Below are 27171 nucleotides of genomic sequence, written 5' to 3' on the forward strand. Positions count from 1 at the left end.
ACAACCTTCAGCTCCTTAAGGGCAAGTCGTATTACCTGAAGACAAGGGATGACCGGGTACGGCTCATCCAGTGCCTCCTTAAGTCTAGCAAGGGGCTGAACGAGGATTTCCTCATCGTGTCCGGAGAGTGGCACGATGGCCTTCACTGCCTAACGACGGAAAGAATACCAGGTGGCGCAGTGGGAATAAGAGGGGGTTCAAGTTCTCTTTTCTTTCTTTTTTTTTTCTTTTTTGCTAGTGTAATTTGTTTCGTTTGGTCACTAACGTGAATGTGTTTTCTTCCTGCAGACTCGCACGCCTTCGCGCGCCACTTCAACCTGTTCAACAGGGAGGATTTGCAGAAAGTGCTAAGGGCGTCAATTTTTGTAAACGAAGACGACCATCAAGTTAGAGCCGCCCACAAAATCTTGGGATACACTCTTGTTCAGAAATCGTTCCCGGTTCCGAAGCACGTGATCAGAGCAAACGACCCTCAGCTACAGAAAATCACTGTGACCGAGGACAGGTTTTTGTTCCCCGAGGAGCCCTCCGTTTTGGAAGTCATCACATTGGCCGGCCCTTTTTCTTCCCACAGATTCGTCGAGGCTACAGAGGAGGATCCAGAGCGGGAAGAGGAATAAGCTGATTTTGGCCCCGCCGAGGAAGAGTTTGGCATTTTTGACCAAGTAGATCAGTCCGAGGATCCTCCCGGAGACTTGGGCGACCCTTGCCTGACCGAAGCAGACCTTCTAGCTTCAGCAACCTCTCCTTGGCTAACGATGGGTTACAAGAGGAAACCCCACACCAACCTGCTGGATCTAATTGAAGGCTAACCGGGGAAGTCCCAACAAAAACTTCCTCCTTCTCCTCCCAAGACTCAGTCTGTTCAGACTAGGTCGACTTCTGCCCAGCAGAAGCTTCCTCCTCCTCCTCCTCCTCGGACGAGCCTACCTTCTGAGTCCATGCCCGCCGACCCTAAGAAGAAAAAGGACAAGGGCAAAAGTCTCATGGAGGATAAGCTAGTGTCCTTGCAGGATGAGAACAATACTCTGCGACCTTCCAAGCAGATAAGGATAGGCGGCAAAAGCCAGGATAGGCAGGTCGTCACCACCCCGTCTGAGGCTCAGGCCTGGCTCCCCGCCCCAATGCTCCATGGGGAGCCCTTGAGGGACGACGCCTCCCTTAGAGACTTTAACGAGGGCGAAGGTGCACACGTGGCCGACGTGCTGGAGAGATGCCTGTTGCTCTCGGTGGATATGGCCGAGCTGGATTCTTTAAGGAGCAAGTAGGTCTTCCTCAGCCTCAAGCGTTATTTGGGAATGGTAAGAACCCCAGTACTTGTGATTTTCTTGATTTCAACTCTTCCCTTTTTTCCTTTTTTTTTTTGTTGGGCTTATAGTGCATTGGTTACTCTAGTAGGTTGTCCAGGCTAGGTTGGAGGCGGCGGCCAACGACCAGGGGAAGGCACTTGACCTGGAGCGTGAGAGGCGCTTTCAGGCCACTCGGACCCTCAAGACCTCCGAGGTTAACCTCACCATGGCCAGGGAGGAGTTGAAGGCGATGACCAGGGCTCAAGACAGCGTGGAGTCGGGTCTCGCTGGTGCCCAGAACTAGGCCAAGGAGCAGACGAGGCGTCTGGGCGAGGTAGAAGAGCAGCTGAAGATCGCGAAGGAGCTGATTGCGGATCTAAAAGCTAAGGTAGCTGCTGCCGAGAGGGCCCAAAGGGAGGCGGAATGGGCCAAAGACAAGGCCCTGTGGGCTAAGGCCGAGGCAGATTTTGGCAGGGAGAAGGCCCTAGCTGCCAAGGAGGAAGCCGGGGCTGCAGCTTATGCTGAGGGGGTGGCCGAGATAGAAGCCGCTTACAAAGCTCAAGTTCCTGGGGTATGTAGGCGCTATTGCTCCCAGGTCTGGGCTGAGGCCCTCAAACAAGCCGGGGTGGAGGCCTCATCCGACCTGTGGAAGGCGGAGAGTGTATACTACCCCCCTGCCATCTACGAGGCCGCCCCTGATGGCGCCAAGGTTGGGGAGGTTGTTGAGGAGGTAGAGGCTACTCCGGGTGAGGGGGCTTCGGCTGCTGAATCAAGGGAAGACCCGAGCAAGGAGGCTGCGAACGTCCCTTCCGATGCCCAGATCCCCGCCACTGAGGAAGCAGCCATACTTGCCGTACCTCTGCAAGCTATCCCTTTAGGCCAAAGCTCGGAGGACCCTGAGGTTGCCTCTATCCAGCCATCTACGGGGGGTGAGATTGAGCAGAAGGAATAGATCCCTTGGTGTCTCGGTCCAATCTGCCTTTGTCATTTGTTTTATCTTTTCCTCTTTTATTTTTTATTTTATTTATTTATTTATTTTTTTTTAAATGTAATGTGGCTCTTGCCATGCAATTTCTATGGACTTATTATTGTAATGCGAATTTAATTTCCCTTTTTATCTATTATGGCTGTTTATTTGCTTACATGCTACCCATTTCCTCTCTTTTCTTTTTACTTGCATAATTTCAACTTGAATAGTATCTTGGCCAATCGCGTCAGTAACAATGATAATGGGAGGGAATGTATGCTTGGGCAGTCCCTTTATGCCTCAAGGGCTAGGTAGGGTTTTGGTCCTTCCTAACATAGGTCCCCTGCAGGGTAGTTGTTCTTCCGTGGGCTTTGGTCCGAGCCCCATGCAAGGCCTCGGTTATATCTAACACTTAGGACCCCCTTCTTTCTTTGCAGTGGCTAGTTTCCCCATAGGCTTGACTCCGAGAACCATGCAAGGCCTTGGTTCTGTCTAACACTTAGGATATTTCTGAAGTAGTTAGTTTTCCCATAGGCTTGAGTCCGAGGACCATGCAAGGCCTTGGTTCTGTCTAACACTTAGGATATTTTTAAAGTAGTTAGTTTCCCATAGGCTTAGGTCCGAGGACCATGCAAGGTCTTGGTTCTGTCTAACACTTAGGATATTTCTGAAGTAATTAGTTTCCCCATAGGCTTGAGTCCGAGGACCATGCGAGGTCTTGGTTTTGTCTAACACTTAGGATATTTTTGAAGTAGTTAGTTTTCCTATAAGTTTAAGTTCGAGGACCATGCAAGACCTTGGTTCTGTCTAACACTTAGGATATTTCTGAAGTAGTTAGTTTTCCCATAGGCTTGAGTCTGAGGACCATGCAAGGCCTTGGTTCTGTCTACTACTCAGGATATTTCTGAAGTAGTTAGTTTCCCTATAGGCTTGAGTCTGAGGACCATGCAAGGCCTTGGTTCTGTCTAACACTTATGATATTTCTGAAGTAGTTAGTTTCCCCATAGGCTTGAGTCCGAGGACCATGCAAGGCCTTGGTTCTGTCTAACACTTAGGATATTTCTGAAGTAGTTAGTTTCCCCATAGGCTTGAGTCCGAGGACCATGCAAGGCCTTGGTTCTGTCTAACACTTAGGATATTTCTGAAGTAGTTAGTTTCCCCATAGGCTTGAGTCATCTTTTCCTCTTCTTTTTTTTTTTTTTTTTTTTTTTTAATGTAATGTGGCTCTTGCCATGCAATTTCTATGCACTTATTATTGTAATGCGAATTTAATTTCCCTTTTTATCTATTCTGGCTATTTATTTGCTTGCATGCTACCCATTTCCTCTCTTTTCTTTTTACTTGCATAATTTCAACTTGAATTGTATCTTGGCCAATCGCGTTACTAATAATGATAATAGGAGGGAATGTATGCTTGGGCAGTCCCTTTATGCCTCAAGGGCTAGGTAGGGTTTTGGTCCTTCCTAACATAGGTCCCCCGTAGGGTAGTTATTCTTCTGTGGGCTTTGGTTCGAGCCCCATGCAAGGCCTCGGTTATATCTGACACTTAGGACCCCCTTCTTTCTTTGCAGTGGTTAGTTTCCCCATAGGCTTGAGTCCGAGAACCATGCAAGGCCTTGGTTCTATCTAACACTTAGGATATTTCTGAAGTAGTTAGTTTCCCCATAGGCTTGAGTCCGAGGACCATGTAAGGCCTTGGTTCCGTCTAACACTTAGGATATTTTTGAAGTATTTAGTTTCCCCACAGGCTTAGGTCCGAGGACCATGCAAGGTCTTGGTTCTGTCTAACACTTAGGATATTTCTGAAGTAGTTAGTTTCCCCATAGGCTTGAGTCCGAGGACCATGCAAGGTCTTGGTTCTGTCTAACACTTAGGATATTTTTGAAGTAGTTAGTTTTCCCATGGGCTTGAGTTCGAGGACCATGCAAGGCCTTGGTTCTGTCTAACACTTAGGATATTTCTGAAGTAGTTAGCTTCCCCATAGGCTTGAGTCCGAGGACCATGCAAGGCCTTGGTTCTGTCTAACACTTAGGATATTTCTGAAGTAATTAGTTTCCCCATAGGCTTGAGTCCGAGGACCATGCAAGGTCTTGGTTCTGTCTACCACTTAGGATATTTTTGAAGTAATTAGTTTCCCCATAGGCTTGATTCCGAGGATCATGCAAGACCTTGGTTCTGTCTAACACTTAGGATATTTTTGAAGTAGTTAATTTCCCCATAAGCTTGAGTCCGAGGACCATGCAAGGCCTTGATTCTGTCTAACACTTAGGATATTTCTGAAGTAGTTAGTTTCCCCGTAGGCTTGAGTCCGAGGACCATGCAAGGCCTTGGTTCTGTCTAACACTTGGGATATTTTTGAAGTAGTTAGTTTCCCCTTAGGCTTGAGTCCGAGGACCATGCAAGGCCTTGGTTCTGTCTAACACTTAGGATATTTCTGAAGTAGTTAGTTTCCCCATAGGCTTGAGTCTGAGGACCATGCAAGGCCTTGGTTCCGTCTAACACTTAGGATATTTCTGAAGTAGTTAGTTTCCCCATAGGCTTGAGTCCGAGAACCATGCAAGGCCTTGGTTCTGTCTAACACTTAGGATATTTTTGAAGTAGTTAGTTTCCTCATAGGCTTGAGTCCGAGGACCATGCAAGGCCTTGGTTCTGTCTAACACTTAGGATATTTTTGAAGTAGTTAGTTTCCCCATAGGCTTGAGTCCGAGGACCATGCAAGGCCTTGGTTCTATCTAACACTTAGAATATTTCTGAAGTAGTTAGTTTCCCCATAGGCTTGAGTCCGAGGACCATGCAAGGCCTTGGTTCTGTCTAATACTTAGGATATTTTTGAAGTAGTTAGTTTCGCTTAGAATGGCCATCGAAACGGGAGCTACATAATCAGGAGAGGCTTAAAATCTGGATCAAAAGAGACTTTTTCATTAATAATAATATCTTTTCAGATTATTTACATTCCATGGGCGAGGTACAGGTTTTTCATCTAAATCTTCTAAATAGTATGCGTCGATTCCTGCTATTGAGGTAATTCGGTAGGGCCCCTCCCAATTTGGTCCCAGCTTCCCCCAAGAAGGGTTCTTGGCAGCCTCTACGACTTTTCTTGGCACCAAGTCCCCCGATGCTAGCGGTCTGAGCTTCACATTGGCATCATATCTTTGCTTGAGTTTTTGTTGGTAATAGGCCAACTGGACCATTGCTCGTTCTCTTCGTTCGTCAACCAGGTCCAAGCTCCTCCCCAACAGTTCATTGTTACTGTCCGAAGTGAAAGAACTCATCCTTTGCGTTGGGAAGTTTGTTTCCAGGGGGATCACTGCCTCGGCACCATAAGTCATGGCGAAAGGGGTTTCCCCTGTTGACCGCCTGGGTGTAGTCCGGTACGTCCAGAGAACGTGAGGCAGCTCCTCTACCCATCTTCTCTTAGCGTCATCCAGTCTCTTTTTGAGCCCGTTAACGATGACTTTGTTAACAGCCTCCGCCTGTCCGTTTCCCTGAGGGTAGGCGGGCGTTGAGTATCTGTTTGTGATCCCTAGTTCACAACAGTACCTTCTGAAGGCCTTACTATCGAATTGGAGCCCATTATCCGAGATGAGGGTATGCGGGACACCGAATCGAATGACAATGTTCCTCCAAAGGAATTTCTTTGCGTCTATATCCCTGATGTTGGCCAGGGGCTTTGCCTCCACCCACTTGGTGAAGTAGTTCGTGGCCACCAAAAGATATCTGTTATTCCCTGGCGCCTTGGGGAAAGGTCCTACGATGTCCAAGCCCCACTGGGCAAACGGCCATGGACTGGACAAAGGATTGAGGGTCCCGCCAGGTTGATGAATATTCATTGCGAATCTTTGGCATTGGTCACACTTTTTGACATAGTCCAGGGCGTCCTTCTGCATTCCTGGCCACTAGTATCCTTGTGTGACAGCTCGGTGGGACAGGGACCTCTCACCGTATGGCTCCCACAAATTCCCTCATCCAGCTCTTCTAGCAGTAATTCTGCTGTCTCGAGGTGAACGCATAGTAGGTATGGTTCAGAGTAGGAGCGCCTATATAACTTGTGGTCCTCGGACAACCAGAACCGAGGAGCACTCCTTCGTATTTTCTCTGCCTCTAACTTCTCTTCGGGCAAAACATCGTCTTTGAGGAATTTCATTATGGGGTCCATCCAACTGGGGCCCACCCCGACCTGATGGACGGGGACCGCTTCTCTTGCCGCCTCACTTGCTTTCTTCAGATGCTCCACAAGTATGATCCGAGGTAGGCTCGCGGCTGAGGAGGTCGCGAGGGTGGCTAATGAGTCAGCATGGCTGTTCCCACTCCTGGGAATGTGGGACAAGCTGAAGGGGTTGAACTCCGACTACAAGCGCTTGACCTGGCTCAGGTATTCCTGCATTCTCGAGTCTTTGGCTTCCATCTCTCCCTTTACCTGCCTTACCACCAATTTCGAGTCCGAGAATATCTCAACCGACTTTCCTCCCATCTTCTGTACCATGACCATTCCTTGCAATAATGCCTCGTACTCGGCCTCGTTGTTTGTGGCCGAGAATCCGAGCCTCAAGGACTTCTCTATGACATGATCTTCAGGGGATACTAAGACTAGTCCTATTCCTGACCCTCTTTGGTTTGCCGCACCATCAACATATACTTTCCAGCATGGTGACCTCGGGAGAGAGACCGCTCCAACTGGCTTCTCATCAGTGATCCTTCCCTCGGTCCCCACTTCTATAGTAGGCTCAGTGAACTCCGCCGCCAAGTCTGCCAGAACCTGGCCCTTTGTGGCAGTCCGAGGCATGTATTTAACGTCGAAGGCCCCTAGGATGGTATTCCACTTTGCAATTCTTCCCGTGTAGTCGGCGGCTCGAAGTACGGACTTCAAGGGTAGTTGGGTTAAAACGACCACCGTGTGAGCCTGGAAGTAATGGGGCAGCTTTCGCGTAGTGTGGACCACGGCAAGTATGGCTTTCTCCAAGGGTAAGTACTTGACCTCGGCTTCATGCAACGACTTGCTAACGTAGTAGACCAGTTTTTGGACGCCATTGTCATCTCGTATTAGCACCAGGCTCACAGCGTGGTACGCCACAGCAATGTATGCGTATAGGACCTCGTCGGTCTCCGGGTTAGACATGATAGGTGGCCGAGCCAAGTAATCTTTAAGTTGTTGAAAGGCCATGGTACATTCTTCGGACCACTCAAATCCCTTCCATTTATTAATCAGGAGGTAGAATGGTCTACACGGTCGGCCGACCTGGAAATGAATCGATTCAGAGCCGCGATCATTCCAGCAAGCTTCTGGATCTCTTTGGGGTTTTGCGGAGGCCTTAGGTTTTGGATAGCTCTGATTTGGTCGGGGTCAACCTCGATCCCCCGGTGGGTGATGATGTAGCCTAGGAACTTGCCAGATCCCACACCAAACGAGCACTTGGAAGCATTTAGTCGCAGCCTATGCTTTCTGAGGACGTCGAATATACAGCCGAAGTCCCCTAGATACTCGGACACCAATTTGCTCTTCACCACCATATCGTCAACATAGATCTTAATGTTTTTGCCCAACAGGGGCTCGAACATTCTCGTCATCATCCTCTAATAAGTAGATCCAGCATGCTTCAAACCGAATGGCATTACCTTGTAGTGGTAGTTCCTGATGGGTGTCACGAAGGTCGTCTTCTCCTGATCCTCCAAGGCTAGAGGGATCTGATGATAGCCTTGAAAGGCATCTAGGAAGCTCATCCGAGGATGGCCTGCAGTCGCATCCACCAGCTAGTCTATTCGTGGCATTGGGAAGGGGTCCTTTGAGCATGCTTTATTCAGGTCTGTGAAGTCCACGCAAACCCTCCATTTCCCACTCTTCTTCTTGACCACCACAGTGTTAGCTAACCACTCGGGGTAGAATACTTCTTTAATAGCCCCCGCGCACTTAAGCTTATTGACCTCTTCCTTAATTGCCTCGGAGTGCTCCTTTGACAAGCGTCGGGGTGGCTGCTTCTTGGAGGTCACCGAAGGGTTGACGTTAAGGTGGTGACAGATGAAGGATGGGTCAATCCCTGGGGCATCGCAGGGATCCCATGCGAACACGTCAAGGTTCCTCCTGAGGAACTCCAGCAACTCCTCCTTCTCTCAGGGAGGCAGTTGGGTTCCGACCTAAAAGAACCTCTCCTGGTTGTTGTCGATGACCACTTTTTCTAGGCCTTCAAGCCTTGCTTCCTCGACGACCGTGTCAATTGGTGCCACCGAGGTGGTTAACTGCTATAAGTTTTCGGCCACGGTGGCTGAGGATTTCGTATCTTGCGGACGTGAGGTGGCTGCGACCATACACCGCCTTGCCGTTGACTGGCATCCTCGAATTTCGAGGATTCGGCCTCCAGACGGGAATTTCACCTTCTGGTGCAAGGAAGAGGTGATGCCTCCCAAGGTGTGGAGCCAAGGCCTTCCCACAATGGCAGTGTAGGGGGAGTACGTGTTCACCACTATAAAGTCCACCTCCACTACTTCCGGGCCGATCTGGATGGGTAGCCTGATCACGCCCTCCGAGATGACTAGCTTCCCATCAAAGCTCATCAAGGGGGAGCTATAGGGCGACAAGTCCTCAGGCTTTAGCCTTAGCCCCTTATAGAGGTCGAGGTACATGACCTCCGCCGCGCTACCACCATCCACCATCACCCTTTTGACGTCATAGTCCCCAATCCTGAGGGTGATCACTAAGGCGTCATCGTGAGGTTGGGTGGTCCCGTCCTTGTCCTCCTCGAAAAAAGTCAGGGTCGGGTGATAGCCTCTTCTGGCCCTCTTTAGCTCGGACTGGGACTCCCTGGTGGCCACTTGTGTCACGGACAACACTCGCGAGGGGCACGTGCCTGTTCTTCTTGGCATAGCCAAGATCACATTAATTGTTCTAGCGGGTTACCTCATGGCAGTGTACCTCCGTGGCTCCTAGTAGGTCTGGCCCTGCTGGCTGCTGGAATGGTGCAGGAGGTGCTTCAACTTCCCCTCCCAGACTAATTGGTCCAGATAGTTCCAGAGATTCCTGCAGTCCTCCGTAGCGTGCCCGTGGTCCTGGTGATATTGGCAGTAGCGGTCCTGATTACGCTTCTCAGGATCCCCCGACATCTTATTCGGCCACTTGAAGTATGGTTCGTTCTTAATCTTTTCTAGCACCCTGTGTACCGGTTCTTGAAACACAGCGCCGACAGCCTGGGCGTTTGTCGCCCTAGATTGCCCCATGAAATCTCTCCTCAGACGGGCGTTGTTATATCGGTCCAACCTGGAATCCCTCCTCTCTTGAGGGATAGCTTTCTCCTTCCCCTTGCCTTGTAGCAAGTCCTCCTCCACCCGTTTGTATTTGTCGATCCAATCCATTAACTGCCGCACGCTGGTGGCGGGCTTACCAGTTAAGGACTTCCTCAGGCCGTGCCCCATCGGGAGCCCGTTCTTGAATGTGTTGATGGCGACATCGTCGTACTTGCCATCCAGCTCGTTGTAAATCTCCCAATATTTGTTCGAGTAAGCCTTGAGGGTCTCGTCGTCGCGCATGGTCAGGGACAACAACGCGTTCATGGGCCGAGGAGGTCTGCTGTTCGTGACAAAACGGGAACCAAAGGCCTGGGTCAACTGTCTGTACAAGTCTACGGAATTCGTCCTCAAGCCGTTGAACCACCTCATTGCCATAGGTCCCAAGCTGGACGGGAAGACTTTGCACATCAGCGCCTCGTTCTTAGAGTGAACGGCCATCCTCTGGTTGAATTGGCTGACGTGCTCCACGGGGTCTGTTTTGCCATTGTAAACGGTGAAGGTTGGTTGCTGGAACCTCCAAGGGAGCACCGCCTCTTCTATGTGACGCGTGAAGGGCGACCTGGAGAGCCGGTCCAGCGCCCTGCTCATGGCGTCACTTCCTAAGCCCCTAGGGGTTGGGCTGCCATGCCTTCGCCTCTGGTAGCGCTCATCCTCGTGGGAGAAAGTTTTGCTCGGGGGTGTTGTCAACCTTTGCCTGTAGTCGTCATCATTTTCGTCGTCAGAGGGTAGTTCAGGGCTGGGCTCGGATCGCCTTCGTTGTGCATGGCACAACTTTCTCTTCAGATCATCTATCTCTCGCTGCATGGCCACCTTACCGTCCTGTCTCTGGGATGCATGACTCTTATCCTCTTGCGATCGTGTGGCCGGGCCATTGTCGCTCCTTTGGGGCATGCAACCGCTTCTATGCGTGTGGCTTTTGCTAGTTTGCGAGGTATGCACGCTTCCTTCTCGGAATCGTCCGTTCTCCTCGTTTTGGCCGTACCCAGTGTCACCATAGTTATTCGGACGTTGGGATCTAGCCGGTTCGTGCCGATGGGAACTCCCTTGATGAGGGTCTGATCCTACCATGCCTGGTTGTTGTCCTTACTGATGCACGAGTTCTTCCCACAGACGGTGCCAATTGTAGGGACCAGGTTCAGGCCTTCCTGGGTACTACGGGAATGGACCCAAGCCCAACTAGCCCTGCAATTAATTTGTAGAGAGCGGGGTCAAGAACTAGGCCCCAATAAGGGGTGCAACGACCACACGTGGTAGTTCTCAGGTGAACGTGAACAGTAATGCCCCTCTTCCTTTCTTTGGCGAGCTCTCTGTTCTTCTGACCTCCCCCTCCTTAAGAGGGGTCCCTTACATTATATACCCCCCTCCCCATTGATCACAACCCTACATTTGTTGAGCAACCAGGCCACCACTTGAGTACCTGTCCCATCAGCAGCCTTCCCATTCTTCCTGTGGGTTGCGGCAACCAAGGCAACACTGTTCTGTAATCCCCTCCTCATTAATGCGGCCAGAACGTTAGTTGTGGGCATTTAATGCGGAGGTGACAGCTCGGTGGGACTTGCTCCTCCATCGTGCTCCTATTGTCGACACGTGGCACTTGCCCTTCCTTCCTCAGATATTCAAGAAGACCCTTCTTTGGTGGAGTGGTGCTCGTGTACTTCTAAGGTCTCGGATGTCCGAGGACAGGGTCATCCTCGGATATGTTTCTTGGGAGCCGGACGCCGTACTTTTATCCTCGAACCCCACATGCATCCTCGGCATGGGCCTATGGGCTTGGTTTGAGGTGGGGCGAGACTGCCTGATTTTCTGGCTCCACAGAGCCACTTGAAGCATATAGTGTATATAGCGTGCAAGTTTTATAATATTAAAATTTAAAATTATGATACATGATTAAAATATTTAAATAAAATATTAAATTTTATTTTAAATTTCTTGAAATTTTTGGTAATAGACATTTAGTTGGAATAGAGTTTTAATTTTTTTGAAACTTAAGTAATATAGTTTTATGTAGAGTAAACTATTGGTAATATAGTTTAAAATAGAGTAAATTTCTGATAATAGAATTTACGCTAAGGTTGATTATATCTTAATTAATAAGAGTGTAGACACTTTTTGCATAGTAGAGAATATGGTTAGGACAATCACGTAAGTAGAAAAATTTTATTGTTAAGCACTTGCTAATTTAGAGAATTAAAGGAAGAACATAGCAAGGATTACTTCGAGGATAATGATCAGTTCCTAAGCATAGAGGAGAAGAGTTTGGTTAATTTTCTGGATAGATCTTTTATTCATCTCATGGCAGCTTATACAGAATTCCTTCTTAGCACTTTCCGGCCAGCTAACTAACTAATTGTTCAGTAACTAACTCACTAATAATACTAGCAAAAAATGCAATACATGTAGTTTCAATATATCACATTTGGTACAAATGCATTATAGCTAACATTTTTGTAATATTTAAAAAATATTTTTTTTATCATACAAATTTAGACAAAAATTTATTACAAACTTCGGATATATGCGAAATATAAAAGATGGAATATTTATACAGCACACGTAGACAGCTATTTTATTCCACTTTGTAATGCATACAAAGAGTTTTTAAAAAAAAAAAAAAAATTACACATAAATAATGCCTTCAAACGATAAGAATCAATTTTCTTTTTGTGAAAAATACCCCCTTGACCATGATGTTGCCCCATCTCCTCCAGCAACTTCCTTTTATTTAATAAGCATAAATTGAAGGGATCCAACCCTGAATACAAACCACACAAAGGGGGCAGTGTGATAACAGGCCATTGGTGCAACCTTCATTATTATTATTATTTTGAAAAGTTTATGTTTAAGCTGGAAAAGATCCAGCAATTTTTTCTTCTTCCTTTTTTTTCTCTTTGACAATTACTATCTTACCAAGGGAATCTGTTCCGTATGGTCAATTCCGCTAATTTGGTCTGAATCAGACTCAAACCCTCCATGCCTTCGAGCCAATTCCATTGCTAAACATTGCTTTAACTCCATCACTACATGAGTCATGGTTGGCCTTTCAATTGAATTGCTTTCCAAGAAGAATTAATGTCAAAGTCTCCTTCTAACCTCGGATGCACAATATTCTCAACGTCCCCTTACCCATTTAATTATACGAACTTTCTTAGAATTTTTAGTTATTGCAGGATGGCTTGTGATTATTTCCAATAAAACAACCCCTAAGTTAAAAACATCACTTTTCTCATTCAACATGTTTGATGCATAGTACCTGTAAGCCAAAGAAGTTTCAAATAAGTATTTAAGAAGTGCTGTTTTTCTTTTTTATGGAAATTTGAGGGGTTCTAGGATCACAAACTACAATTTTTTGTTATAACTCTAACATGAAAAATTGTGAGTGGTTGTTTATCACTTATATATAATTGTTATGACCCTAGATTTTTTAGTATGAGAGTATATACGTGGTAAGTGAAATTTTACGTAATTAGGATAAAATTATGCATCATACGTGGCTAGTGAGCTTTTCTGTAATTAGGATAAAAGTTAGAAATATACACATATATATATATATTATTTATAAAAATTGTTAGTCTTTCTAGCAAAATTTGATTTAATAATTTCAGTTGCTTAATTAAATAATTGCAATTTAGTCCATACTAAGATATTTTCAACTATAATGGTATAGATTGTTAATATATGAATTTAGCATATGTAAGAATTTTGAATCAAAAAGAAAAAAGAAAGCTATTTATTTCTTCATTGAAACTATTGATTTTATTGAAATGATGTTGCAAAGTCTATGATTTTTACAATGCATGATTTTTATTTTATTTTACATTTTCTTACATGTTCTATCCAGATTGTTAGGAAATTGGTTATTTATTGAGTAGTCAAGCTCACTCTATTCCTTCTATTTTCTGTTTCAAATTGTGATGGATGCCAATTAGTTTTAAGGCTTTCGTTGAGACTGTATACATTAGAGAAGAAATTATGAATTTTGAAAAAAAAATCATACTTCTAGTGTTTAGTATTTTTGTCATTTAATAGTATGTGCACCTGAAGTTTTGGATTTTTGTTTTCTCTAACATGTGAATATTATTTTGGCTTATGAATTATTTGAGCTTCGTTTTGATTATTTTTTTATTAATAATATTTGAGGTTAAATACTACCCTTTAGAAAGGCTTCAACATACTTGTAAAGAGAAAACTCATTCGTTACTTGTAAGTGTGCTATCCTTTTTGCAAGCCTAGCTTATTCATTATGTACGTTCATTCGAGGTGTCAAAAAACATAACAAATTTTGTGGAATGCAAATACTGTTGGAAGTGGTAAACTAAAAGGTGTCTTTTGATATTTCATAACAGTTTGTGTCTTTTTGTTTTTTTCATAACTGTTTGTGTTTTTTGTTTTTCCATAACTGTTTGTGTCTATTGTCATTCCATAACATTTTTTATCTTTAAGTCTTCCACATTTTAGAATTTTTTATTATGAAACAAAGCGTCATGACAATAATCACAACTCTTGTAACTTCACCCTATAAAAGGGAATAGATGTATGATGTGAAAGTGCGTGAGAGAAAAAGTTGTAGTGAGCTCTCAAGGCAGTAGTCTAATCTCTTTGTTTGTGAGTTTGAAGTACTCTAATAAAATTTTCATTCCTCTATTTCTTATGATCGTACTTTGTTGAAATTAAAGTGTAGGTTTTGTAAAGCAAATAAAGTGGCATCAGAGCCAAGTTCTTAGAGCCTGGAGTCTTTGTCTACACCATTAGTGAAGATGTCTTCTAACATGGTGCAGAAAAAAATTCCTAAATAGACGAAAGAAAATATGAAAGCTGGCAGATTCAAATGAAAGTATTGTTTGGATCACAAGAGCTATGGGAGCTCATCACTGATGGGTATGTAGAATCGACAAGGGAGCAAGAAGCCACCTACAATGCAGAACAAAAAAATTTGCTCAAGGATCAAAGGAAGAAAGACAAGAATGCACTATTTCTACTCTATTAAGGGATGGATGAGTCAACTTTGGACAAAATTGCCAAAGCAAAGTCGAGTAAAGAAACATGGGAGATTCTTGGAATTTTCTTCAATGGTGTCGATTGTGTGAAAAGAGTTCATTTGCAAACTCTTCGTGCTGAGTTTCTTATGAATGATGGTAAGACTATTTCTGATTATTTTTCAAGATTACTTGTAATTGTTAATCACTTGAAAAGTAATGGAGGGAGTATTGAAGATATTTGTGTGATAGAGAAAATATAAAGATCTCTTGCAAATAAATTTGAGCATGTCATGGTGCCTATTGAAGAGTCCAAAGATTTGGAGACTCTCAATTGAGGAATTAATAGGATTTCTTCAAGCGTATGAGCAACATATGGAAAAGAATTCTAGCTCGGTTGTCATTGAGCAAGCATTAGATTCAAACTTGAATTTAAGAGAGGATAAGCCTAATGGCTTTCATGGAGGATATACTAATAGCAACTATTGAAAAGGTCATGGAAGAGGAACATTTAGAAGCAGATCTGCTTGTGGACGTGGAGGTAATAGAAATATCCAATGTTTTAATTGCAACAAGTTTGAACATTATTCATTAGACTGCTGGTACAATAAATCTAAGGAGCACAATGAACAATCTAATCTTGTTGAGGCATCCAATGTTGAAAAAGAAGAATGTACACTTCTCTTTGCACAAGAAGAGGAAAATAATTCGCAAGATGAGTGGTATCTTGATTCTGGAGCTAGCAACCACATGAGTGGAAAAAATGAGCTCTTTGTTGAGCTTGTTGAAGGTGTTCAAGGCGATGTCCGTTTGGAAAACTCATCCAAATTGCCCATAAAAGGTAAAGGAAAAATTAGTATATGTCAAAGGACTGGTATTTTGCAATTTATCTCCAATGTGTACTATGTGGCAAATTTTAGGTAAATAAAAGAGAGAAGGCATAAAATTAGGCATTAATGAAATAAGTAGACATGTACCAAATTTTGATTTGTGAAATATAGAGTGAAGCACAGAGGGTGGACAGAATATTTGGACTCAATATCAAATACAACAACGCTTGTAGTAGTTTCAACATTTTTCCATTAGAAAAGGTCTAACACCCATTATATTGACAGTTTAACTGCTAGTGGATATTCAAATAATGAATTCTTAAAAACAAATATCAAATATAGCTTGGCCTCAGACACAGAAGTTGCATTTTTTTTTTCCTATTAATGAGTTATGAACAATTTTAATTTATATTTTTTTTTTTATTGTCAGTCTCGTGATGAGTTGTGACTCTTGTGACAATGATTAAGCATAACTTATTTAATATGAATTTTGCAATTTTTTACTTATATTTTTTTTAGATAAAATATAATTTCAATTATCATGTTGCTCTAATAATATTTTTCTTTATAATTAGGTCAAAATACCAACTAATTTTTGTTGCAGGTGGAATTCAATTTCCAAATATCTTCTTCAATATTAATAGAAGACTTTATTAATTAAGATAATTGAAACCAAGGAAGTCAATACCGTACCGGAGGCTGTACCGGTTTGGCCACCAGTACGATATATTTTGGATACCAGTCATTACTGGTGTACCGTTTCGAGTTTACCGCTATTTTATATGTTTATTTTATATATATATATATATATATATAACTAACAATCAATGTGAATTTCGGGATCACCACTGCTTAAAAATTATATTTATATATTAATAGTATATATTAATTACATGTTTATAAATTTAATTATTTGATAAAATCCCATATAAATTCTTACAAATGGAAATTTCATACCTATTTCAATATGCCACAACCCTTTTTTTTATTAAAAAACTTATCTCAGCTCAATTACAACCATAAAAAAAATGTTAAAGTTTTAAAAAGATAAAGAAAAAGTGAAGTGGGGGGTACGGGAAAGTTGTTGGTAAAACCGTAAAAGAAAAATGAATTAATCCATTTGGTATTTGATGGGCATGGGTGATAAAACCAAAGACTGATTGCTTTTTTCAATTTTTACTAGTTCCAACGTTTTCTTTTTTCAAATTTTCACGAGTTCCAACCAATTTTTCTGCTACATGCACAGTATTGATTGACTTATCAAGTCTTACTCCATCAACATTATTTAGAGGGTATCTTCATTTCACTTGTTTTCAGCTAGCTCTCTCTCTCTCTCTCTCTCTCTCTCTCTCTCTCTCTCTCTCTCTCTCTCTCTCTCTCTCTCTCAGCTTTGCTTAGCAACCCCATTAAGGAGGAAAAAGAGACAAGGAAGGCCATATTCGATGCGAGGAGAGAGATAGTCACTACGATGGCTTTTTGGGCCGTTGGTTGTAATTTCAATTCCGGCTCGGTAATCATTATTCGGCTGAAATCCGGTATGTATTGCAGTATGGCCGGAACAACGCCGGTATAGCCGGTATTTAAACTGGCACGAAATTACTATGTTTCGGTATCGGATTAGCCCCCGGAACGAAAAATTTCGGCCGTACCGATCGGTACGGTACAAAATTAACTACCTTGATTGAAACCCGCAACTTTAACATGGGTTAGGGAGTAGGCATGTTTCCCATTTACCAACCCTTATCCCATATTGGGGTTAGGCCTTAGGAGTTAGGGCCCTAATTCTTCTTAGAGCTCCAGAGATTTGGAAATTGATTAATATATGCACCAAAATTCAAAAGCCCTAATGAGAGAGACACAGGCACACAGCATATATTTACTTTGTCCTTTTGCATTTTAGATTTGTAACTTACTCTTCTTGGTACAATAATAGTTAAATCCATTCTATCTGACTGTCATGGTTGTTAGCTTCTTGGTTTAATAATAGGTAAAGCCATTCAGTGCGTGTAGTGTGCACACACATGCTCGTGAAGGAAGAAGCACGAGCTTTGAATTTTAGCTTCACTTTGCATTCTTTTCATGTTAATGTTTCTTCGAGGTTGTTACTTCGAACCTCGAAGAAAGGTGAGAGAGAATAAGTTTAACTAGGGGCTAACTTTTGGAAAGATACCTTCTCTACCGATATGGTAGAGTTGTTGTATACAGTTACACAGATACTAGTTATTAAAACATATTACGGTTTTGATCCCGAGTTTAACTTTGTCTTTGAATTATCAATTGTATTTATTTAGGTTTTAAAAAATATTAATGTCATCCTTGTTTTACTTTGCTTTTAGCTGAATAATTTTCATGACGTTTTCAATGATTTGACACATACATGTTCATGTCTGTTTGGACCAACCAACTCTAACTTTTCAACCTTTTAAAACTGAACATATTTTAAAAAGTGACATTAGAAAAACAAATGGTGTTTAAAATTTTAGTCTAAAAGGTCCAATATGTATCAAAAAAAAAAAAAAAAAGCCCAATACTAAACCACCCTAACAGGTAAAAGAAATTAATTTAATAGCAAATTACTATTTAGTCCCTAACTTTCAGACTTTGTGTAAATCTAATCTCTAACACTTCAAATATTTAGTTTATCAACACTAACTGAGACTTCCTAGACTTCCAATAAAGTCCTCTGTTTCTCTATTCAATTATTTGGTTTGCACTGTGAGTCTCTCTTTCTCTCTGTTATAATATCTTCATAGGTCGCTTTGGTTCATTGCTTCTCTCACCCATTTCCTCAAATTTTCTTGTTGCAATTTTTTCATTCCGTGAAGTTTTTTGGGGCCTATTGTCCAATTTGGCTTATTGTGAGTTGAGTTCAGTTTTGATTTCTTTGTAATTATTCTATTCCCAATAAGGCAAAGGAAAAGAAAAGTATAGGGAATTTTTTTTTTCTTTTTTTTCCGAATCTTTAGTTTTTGGTAATGAAGATCAAAATAAGCTAAGTACAAATTTTTTTCAATTTTAGGACATGTGGTAGCTTATGTGGCAGAAAATATAAGATATTAATATTACCGTTAGCAATGCCAATATTTTTTATTCACCATTTAGTAGGAGTATGCAAAAAACTGACGAACCGAACAAACCGACCGAAACCGACAGAACCGTTGCCAAATTTTTGGTTCGGTTTTGGTTCGGATCGGTTTCAGTTTCATTTTCTAAAAACCGAAATTTTCGGTTTTAGTTTTGGTGCTGGATTTTTTCACCCGAAACCGAACCGAACCAACCGAGTATATATATATATATTTATTTATTTATTTATGTAACTCTATTACATAGCTGATTAGTGGCTTAGTGGTACGCTACTTTGTGATCTGGTGCTGGATCCCAAGTTCGAGCCTTCGCGGGGGCTTGTCTTTTTGCCTTTTAATTTTTTAAAACCCTAGAGGATGACATAAATACTGAAATACCCCTCCCCTATTTTATTCTTCTCTTCCCTTTTCTTTTCTTCAGTTCAGCCGCCCCCTTCCCCAAATTTTTCTCTCAAATTTTTCTATCTTTTTCCTTCCTTGGAATCATCGGTGCGATTCGGAAATGCTCCTCCCCTATTTCATTCTTCCCTTTTCTTTTCTTCAGTTCAGCCGCCCTCTTCCCCAACTTTTTCTCTCAATTTTTTCTGTCTTTTTCCTTCCTTGGAATCATCAGTGCGATTGTTTGACACACACACACACACAGAGCAAAATGGAAGAATAAGCTTTCTTCACTCAAATTCTTCAGTCTCTCTGACTCGTATATCTCTGATTCTCATATAATCGGTGAGTTTTTTTTACACTTTAGATTGTGTTTTTTTTGTTTCATTTATACTGTGATTTTTCTTTTCAAGTGAATGGTGATTTTGCTTTACAGTGAATTGTGTGAAAAGTTTTGAGCTTGTGGTTTTTAATGATTCTGAGTGTGATTTTATATGCTTTGGTTTTTGCTTTATCGTTTGAAAGAGTGTGGCTTTGAAAATCTTAATAACCCTCTCTTTGAAAAACTGAAAACCGACCGAAACCGATTGAAACCGAAATACACCAAAACCGATGGATTTCCAGCCATTTCAATCGGTTTCGGTTGAGAATTTCACAAACCGAAATATTCGGTTTCGGTTGGCCATACCCATACAAACCGATCGAAACCGAACCGAGCACACCCCTACCATTTAGTGATGGTGACCAGTTTGATACAATAAAAGGTTAAGAACTAAACAAACATGTTTAAAATGTTAGGGACCAAATTAATAGAAAAACTAAAGATTAGGGATCAAATAGCTAATTTACCCTATTAATTTTAAGGGTATGTTAACAAATGTACTAAGGGCATTGATTTAGAAAATATTTTTTGAAACATTTTATAGGGAAAAAAAATAAAGTAACAGATTTTTTTTTTTTTTTTATAGCTTTTACATTTCTCATAAAAAGTAATATTAAAACTTTATTAAAATGATCTATTAATAAATACCATAAGGGCAATCGTTTACAACACTCTAATTTTAATTCTAGTTAACGCGGGAGTTAAGAGTTTGAATAAAGACATGTAATTTTTACAATTTTGAAAATTCATTTAATTAAGAAAAATGTTATGTCCACAATATTTTTATAATACCTTCACAGCAGATTCTAAATGACATTATTACTAGCTATTACTGGGAGGCAAAAAAGTAATTTTATTAGTTGGTTCAAATTAGAACCAATAATAAGTTACCACCTATGAATTATTGTGAAAATATTGTTCAAGTAGCACTTTCAAATTGAATTTTAACTTTCAAATTGTGTAAAGAGATGTGGTCCTAGCATTGTTTCTAATATGCATTGATAAGAGGTTACAATAAAAGAAATGTAATGTCTACAACATTTTCATAAAACTTTTATAACAAATCTTAAGTGGTAGGTTGTTATCAGTAGGAAAAAAACAATAGTAATGTGTTTAAATTAGAACTAATAATAACTTACCCCCTAAAATTTGTAATGAAAGTACTGTAAAAATGCTGTTAACGTAGTACTTTTAAAATAAAGCAAACAATACACCTTAGCAATAATTCCTAAGGTGTAGAATTAATTAAGTTTTTGAATTACTATCAAATATATAAATCTACATTAAAATTTTTCCTCTTCAAAAGGAAAAATATAGTATTTATAATTCATTGATTACTTGGAGAATGTAATGTAAACCACTTAAACGATTGCACCCAAATTTTTTCAAAAACAGTTAAAGATCAAATACATGATTCTCATTTTTGGACAACAACTTACCTTGCTAAAGGGTTGGATTCCTTAATCATATTCATATTGACTATATCAACTGAATAATTTGATTCCCCCTCGAAATTCTCCCTTTTAATTGTTTCAGATGTCAAACATTCCTTTAGTCTCACTACCACCTCACTCATTGGTGGCCTAGTACTGGAGGTGGTGGACACACAAGCCATTGCTATTTCAATAGCTTTCCAAGCAGAGTTAACGTTGAAATCTCCACCCAACCTTGGATCAACAATATTTTGAATATCTCCTCTATCAAGCATCATTCTTACCCATTGGCTTATGTGGGTGTTTTCATAGGATCTTTCAATCGCAGGCCGACTTGTGATTATCTCCAAAAGAACAACCCCAAAGCCATAAACATCGCTTTTCTCATTCAGCCTATATGAAATGGAGTACCTACAAGCAAATGCATGTCATAGTTTTTTTTTTTTTTTTCATCTTTTGTTTTAACAAGTTCAATTTTCAAGTCATTCCCATTCATTTTAACCGGAAAAGGGCTTGTATCCCTTTCCATTTAGAAATGGTCACATGCTGGTGGATTTAAATAATACTATTACTGTATTTTACAAAACAATTTTGAAGATGATATGTATACTAAGTAAAAAAAAAAAAAAAAAAATACTTACTCGGGGTCGAGGTATCCAAGGGTGCCAGCAACACTAAGCATTGAGACATGTGTGCCATCAGTTGGGAAAATTTTGGATAGACCAAAATCGGCTAGTTTGGCATTAAAATTTTCATTCAACAAGATATTTGTAGTTTTCACATCTCAATGGATTATAGGCGGTTTACAACCATTGTGTAAATATTCCAATCCTACATTTCACAGTAAAAAATCATTTTTAGAAAAGATGAAGTACTATTAAAAAACGATCAGCAAATAAACTCATTGGCTCATCACTAACCTTGTGCTGCTTCCATTTCTATATTAAGCCTTGCTTCCCAACCCAAGATATTAGTACTCTTACCTGCATCAATAAATAAAACGTGTTAGATTTTCTTGTTGTGTAATTCAATTAAACTAACTTTGATCATGTGACGATTAAAGTATGTTGCTAATGTTAGATTATGTCTCCCCTAGGGCCAAGCTAGGTTGGGTCATATATTATATTGTACTAGTACTACTATTGGTAGGACATGCATACTGCATATACAAAAAATTCACAAAAGTTGACTTGACAAGTTTTTATTAGTTCTTATTTGGGTCTACCATTGACACTATTTTTTCACTTGCCACTTACAATATTCTACATCAACAATATCATTTTTTTTTTCTATAGAATTTCTCTATGTATATTCCCTCAATTATTTTTTATTTTAATTTTTTAAATTTCAATGATATACTCTTAATTACTAAAAATATACTGAAAAAGTGGAATCTTCGGTAGATACTTTTATTATGACCAACCTGAAAGATGTGCTTCTAAGTCTCCGTTGGCCATGTACTCATAGACAAGCCCCATGCTTGTTCCTTCATAGCAATACCCGATGAGGGTGGTTAAGTTTCTATAATGAACTCTAATGAGAAGTTTTACCTGCAATTTAAGAAGCGTAATGTCCATTAATTTAATATTAAAATCTCTATGTATACATCTATGTGTGCTCAAAATAAATTGAGACATAGTTGCTTGCCTCTGCTTGAAATTGTTGATACCCTTGAACTGATGATAGGGAAAGCACTTTCACTGCTACTTGAGTGTCATCAATGCAGCCTTGGTAAACTTGTCCAGATCCACCCTTACCAAGAACTGTCTCAAAATTGTTGGTAATTCTTACCAGATCAGCGTATGTAAATTGTCGTTGCATTGGATCTATTGACTCTAACGACTTGGTCTGGATGTTGGATTTTGTTTCTACTATCGTAATTGCAAACATCATTAGCATTATAAGCACATAAGTGAGAAGATTTTTATTCTTAGTTTAAAATGAATATGCATCTTTTTATATAAAAATTTTAACCTTTATTCTTATATTTCTGATATCTCCAAAGCCCCCACATGACAGCCGCAACAATGAATAAGAGAATGACTGATATTGGAATAACAATATTGTTCTTCTTTTTGCATGATCCAGATCCACAAAGATTTGAATTTTTATCCACACTAGATTAATAAAAAGGATGTCAATGAAATTTTAATTAACACATTGAAATATATACATAGAGAAATTCTATGTATGAAAATGAAGTGTTACTATTTTCAACAAAAATCATACCGCAATAATAGTGTACCATTGTTTGATCTTTCTATGAGGTCAGCTGGAACAGAACCAGTAAGCTGATTTCTTTCTAAGTTTCTGCAAAGGTAAAGTGAATATAATTTATATCTTTTCTAACAAATAAATTTGCAGTAACAATCTTAAAATTCAACTTACAGGACCCTCAAGTATTGCAATTGAGAAAGAAATTTTGGTATTGATCCAGTTAGGCTATTGTCCGACAGATCCCTGAAATTGGCAAATTACTTACATTTAACATTGGTTGTCACAAAAATTGTAACCAAATTTGGTATTCATTATCAGATTTTTACATTTTTGTTATGTGAATTGCAAGTACTTACAAATATTGTAACATCATGAGATTTGATATATCAGCAGATATCACTCCAGTCAATCCACTAGCAGACAAGTTCCTGATTCAATTTACATTTCACAAAATATTAATTAAGAGATACTAAAAAGCAAAAAGTCCCAATTCATGAAGCACATATCCGAACGAATAAACTTAATATCACTCCAGTCAATCCACTAGCAGACAAGTTCCTGATTCAATTTACATTTCACAAAATATTAATTAAGAGATACTAAAAAGCAAAAAGTCCCAATTCATGAAGCACATATCCGAACGAATAAACTTACAAGGATGTTATTCTAGGGGGGTTAATACTATCATAGCTACAATGCAAACCAGCCCATGAGTATGCTTGTGGGAGACACGGATCACCTTCCCAATTTCTCTTTAGTTCGTATGTTAACTTGATATTTGTGATGGCATCAACTATAACATTTTCATATGCATCCAAATAGTAAGTAAAAAAGAAAAAAAGAAAAGGAAGCAGTGGCGACTCCAGGATTTTTTTCTAGGAGAGTCAGCATTAGCGAAGCCAGGAATTTATTGTGGGTAGGGAAGAAAAAAAAAAAATGGCTAGATTTTTTTTTCTTTATACACCATTTCCATACAATTCAGTATACAATGCAACTATATTTTATAATAGTCTAAAAAAATTATTGATAGTTTAAAGATCGGTAAGACAATAACTATTGAATACATAAACAAATAGAATTAAATAACTAATCATGCATTCTTGTCAAATAACTAATTATATATTTAATAAACCACAGATGTAGAAGAAAAGTGCAAGAAAAAAAAAACTTTATTCTGTTGTCAATGCCAAAGTCCAAGAGAGTAGTGTTATTAACACAACACTTGCATAAAAATATCACAACAAAATCTAGATGGTAGGTAAAAAAAATTATGTTAGTTACAAGTCCAGATAAAAGCCAATTACAACTTACTACTTAACTTTTATTGCGAAAATATTATGAAAATAGTAGTAAAATAATCATATTTAAGTTAATTTGAGTTGAATTTAAAAAAAAAAAAATAGGATCAAGCTGTTTAAATTTTTATTTTAGAGGGGACAAAACCAAAAAAAAAATTAATTTTATATATAATTTTGTTTTAGGGGCATGCCAGGGGGTTCATTTGAACCCCCTGGGGTGTGTGTAATGCCGCCCCTGAAAGGAAGGCACAATATTGACGTGTGTGGAAGAAAACATACCATCTTGTTTGTTTGTTCCTGGTTGCGAGAGATTTCTCACTGAATATATCTCAATTGCATTGATGATGGGTGGCAGTGTTGAGCCTTCTGTTTTGAACAGTTTAAAGTTATATGTTTGGGCAATCTCCAAGGCCGATTGGCTGCACACCGTGGTTGTGTACAAGTATAATGGAGAAGATATACTCCACCAGTAGTTCCCATTTAGAGTAATGTTTATTGATCTGGATTGATTAGGTTTGAGCTGTTCAACTTCAGCAAAGTGCATGTAGATATAGTATTCGGAAGTTGCACTCTCTGAATCCCAATACATGTCCAATGAAAAAAAAAAAAAAACCCACAAACAGACAGACAGACAAACAAACAAACACATGACATAAAGTCAATTAGCAAAATGATCGAAACTATATCACTAAAGAAAAGTCTCCTTTTTATTTTTAAGAACCAACAATAAAGGACAAGATACTGGTAGATTGATTTTTTTTTTTAAAAAAAAATTGTAAATAAAGAGATTCAACTCCGTAACTAAGCCCTTCTAGAAAGTCCCATAAAAAAAATTTTAAATAAAAAACTCTTCTAGAGAGAATAGATGCCAATAAACGATAAAGCTATTGACTGATTGTAGAATTCCATAAATACGTTAAGAGTTAAATCTGTGACATGCATTATATGATAATTGTTGTTTACGATTCATCAAAAAAGAATATCACTAGACAAAGACATTAATAATTTTTTTTGGGAAGATAATATTCAATCCAAGTTCTAAGAAACTTTATCAAATTGAGATAAATTATCGTTTTTCAAATTATATACGTTTTCCTTGCGGACCCATAAACAGTGAATTAGAACCTTCAGATTCTGTTTATTAATTTTTTTTAGGGTGTTGGCGAGGACTAGATATCATTCACAACTATGAAAATTTTGTCTTTTGATCTTTGGGATCTGTGGAAATTAATTTTTAATTCAAGAAGTGACTTGTAAAACTATCATTTTCTATCCCGGAAAATAGACAAGAAAACAAAACCGAACTTGTAAAAGTACAGAAAATAAGGTGCAAAATGGAAAGCACGTTTATTGTCTAGGAAGATTCCTTTTTTGGAAGAAATGTAGAAAGCAGATGCCATGTAACATCTTATACCGCAATCGTTGATAAGAATGTGTTTGGACTAACATACACCAAGATGTTGCAGATCTTTGTTAAGAAGATGAGAAAACAAAATAATTAATAATTAGACAAACAAGATATACTAAGGTCCAAGTCAACATGTCGTGATCCACACTAGGGACAACCTAATAGACTTCTTGTAGTTTAAGCTACAGGAGCATCAAGCAATCAATCAATGATTGATGCTAGCAAGACCCAATAAGGAGTTGTGAAGTTCCCTCTTGTGGGAAAAGAAGCTCGTGATGTCAAAACTGTCTCAATTGAAACTTTAATTCTAAAGATGAATTGGTATTTTCACACTTGTTTTTCATTAGTCAAAGAATTGTTTAGACCCAAACCATGAGTTAGAATTCTAATTTTCCTGCAAATGGTGTGAATTCAGTTCTAAAAAATTTAAAAGTTGACTAATGTTAACCTAAATTTAACATGAGTCATGTATGATAAATATAGCGTCTATTTGGCAACAATTTGCCCTTTTAAGTTTTTAGTTTATTTCTTTATCTGCATACTTTTCAAAGCCTCATTTTTCTAGGGAACAACCGCACAAGTGCAATTATATTTTAACCAACTTCATTAAATAAATAGATAAATATTGTATATAAAGTTATATTCAAATGCACTCCTGATCACTTTGATATACAATAATAAGCTGTTGAAACGAGAAACAAGATCAACAATGAATCTATTAAGAGAGAGAGAGAGAGAGAGAGAGAGTAAATCTAGCAATGCCACTACTTCTATATTATACTTGCCTCATCACCTACACATAAAAAGATGGGATAGCTAATATTCGCTTTATACTTGTATATTTGTTTTAGAAAAAATTACATTGATCTCCTCTAAGATTTGTCATATTTGTACTCACTACCTCCTCTAGTTTGGAATTAAACACTTACCCCACTTACAAAACTAGCTATTTACCCACTACCTCCTCTAGGCTAGATGTGTAACATTATTAACTAACTTAAATGACAATCAAATAGTGGTTAAAAAACAATTATACCTATAAAGAATGTAAAATTAAAATTCCACTTATATTCCTTTTATCTAAGGGTTATAATTATAACTATTGGAGTTGTTAAAAAGATATATTACGTTCATTTTATTCAATGGCTCGGTTTTAAAAGTAAGCAATCCAAAAGAACCTATTCCAAATAGACACTTAATTAAAATACATGACATCCACATAACTAAGTCATCCTCACTGAATCTAGGAACAAAAAATAAAAGAGAATATAAGTGGAGATTTGATTATATATCTCTTTATCAACTCTAATTTCTAATCAATTAAGTGACATTTTGAAGTCCTATAAAGTGACATTTAAATTCATTCAATAAACTTGGGATGAAATAAAAGGAAAATAACATTTTTTGGGGAGGTTAAATTATAGCCCTTGGATTAAAAAGACCTAGGTGAAATTTTAACTTCTATGTTCTTGAGATGTAACCATTCATTTGGAGGGTAAAAAAAAGGAATTTTGCATTTTTAATAACTTTCTAACTATTATTTAAATGACATTACAAGTCTAGAGGAGACCAGTGTATATAGTCGACCAATGTAAATAGTTTTCATTTTAGGGTGGGGGGGGGGGGGGGGGGGGGGGG

General features: G+C 39.4%; 1 protein-coding gene and 1 pseudogene across 1 annotated transcript; one reads left to right on the forward strand and one right to left on the reverse strand.

Annotated features, from left to right (window-relative positions):
- Positions 1–14955: 14955 nt before the first annotated feature.
- Positions 14956–15428, forward strand: LOC112015854 (uncharacterized). The gene is made up of 2 exons (XM_024048303.1): positions 14956–15045; positions 15123–15428. Exons 1-2 carry the CDS (start codon positions 14956–14958, stop codon positions 15426–15428), a joined length of 396 nt encoding a protein of 131 aa, XP_023904071.1.
- A 5130-nt stretch (positions 15429–20558) lies between these two features.
- On the reverse strand, positions 20559–24774 carry LOC112015855 (probable LRR receptor-like serine/threonine-protein kinase At1g05700; annotated as a pseudogene).
- Positions 24775–27171: the final 2397 nt, after the last annotated feature.

The sequence above is a fragment of the Quercus suber genome, unplaced genomic scaffold (genome assembly GCF_002906115.3).
Source record: "Quercus suber isolate HL8 unplaced genomic scaffold, Cork oak 2.0 scaffold_658, whole genome shotgun sequence".
Classification (NCBI taxonomy): domain Eukaryota; kingdom Viridiplantae; phylum Streptophyta; class Magnoliopsida; order Fagales; family Fagaceae; genus Quercus; species Quercus suber.

Bases quoted from the DNA above. Each gene is read 5' to 3' on its own strand.
- LOC112015854 (XM_024048303.1), top strand. From the start codon at position 14,956: ATGGCTTTCATGGAGGATATACTAATAGCAACTATTGAAAAGGTCATG. The intron at 15,046-15,122 runs GTAATAGAAATA...AATAAATCTAAG, and splicing joins ATCTGCTTGTGGACGTGGAG to GAGCACAATGAACAATCTAA.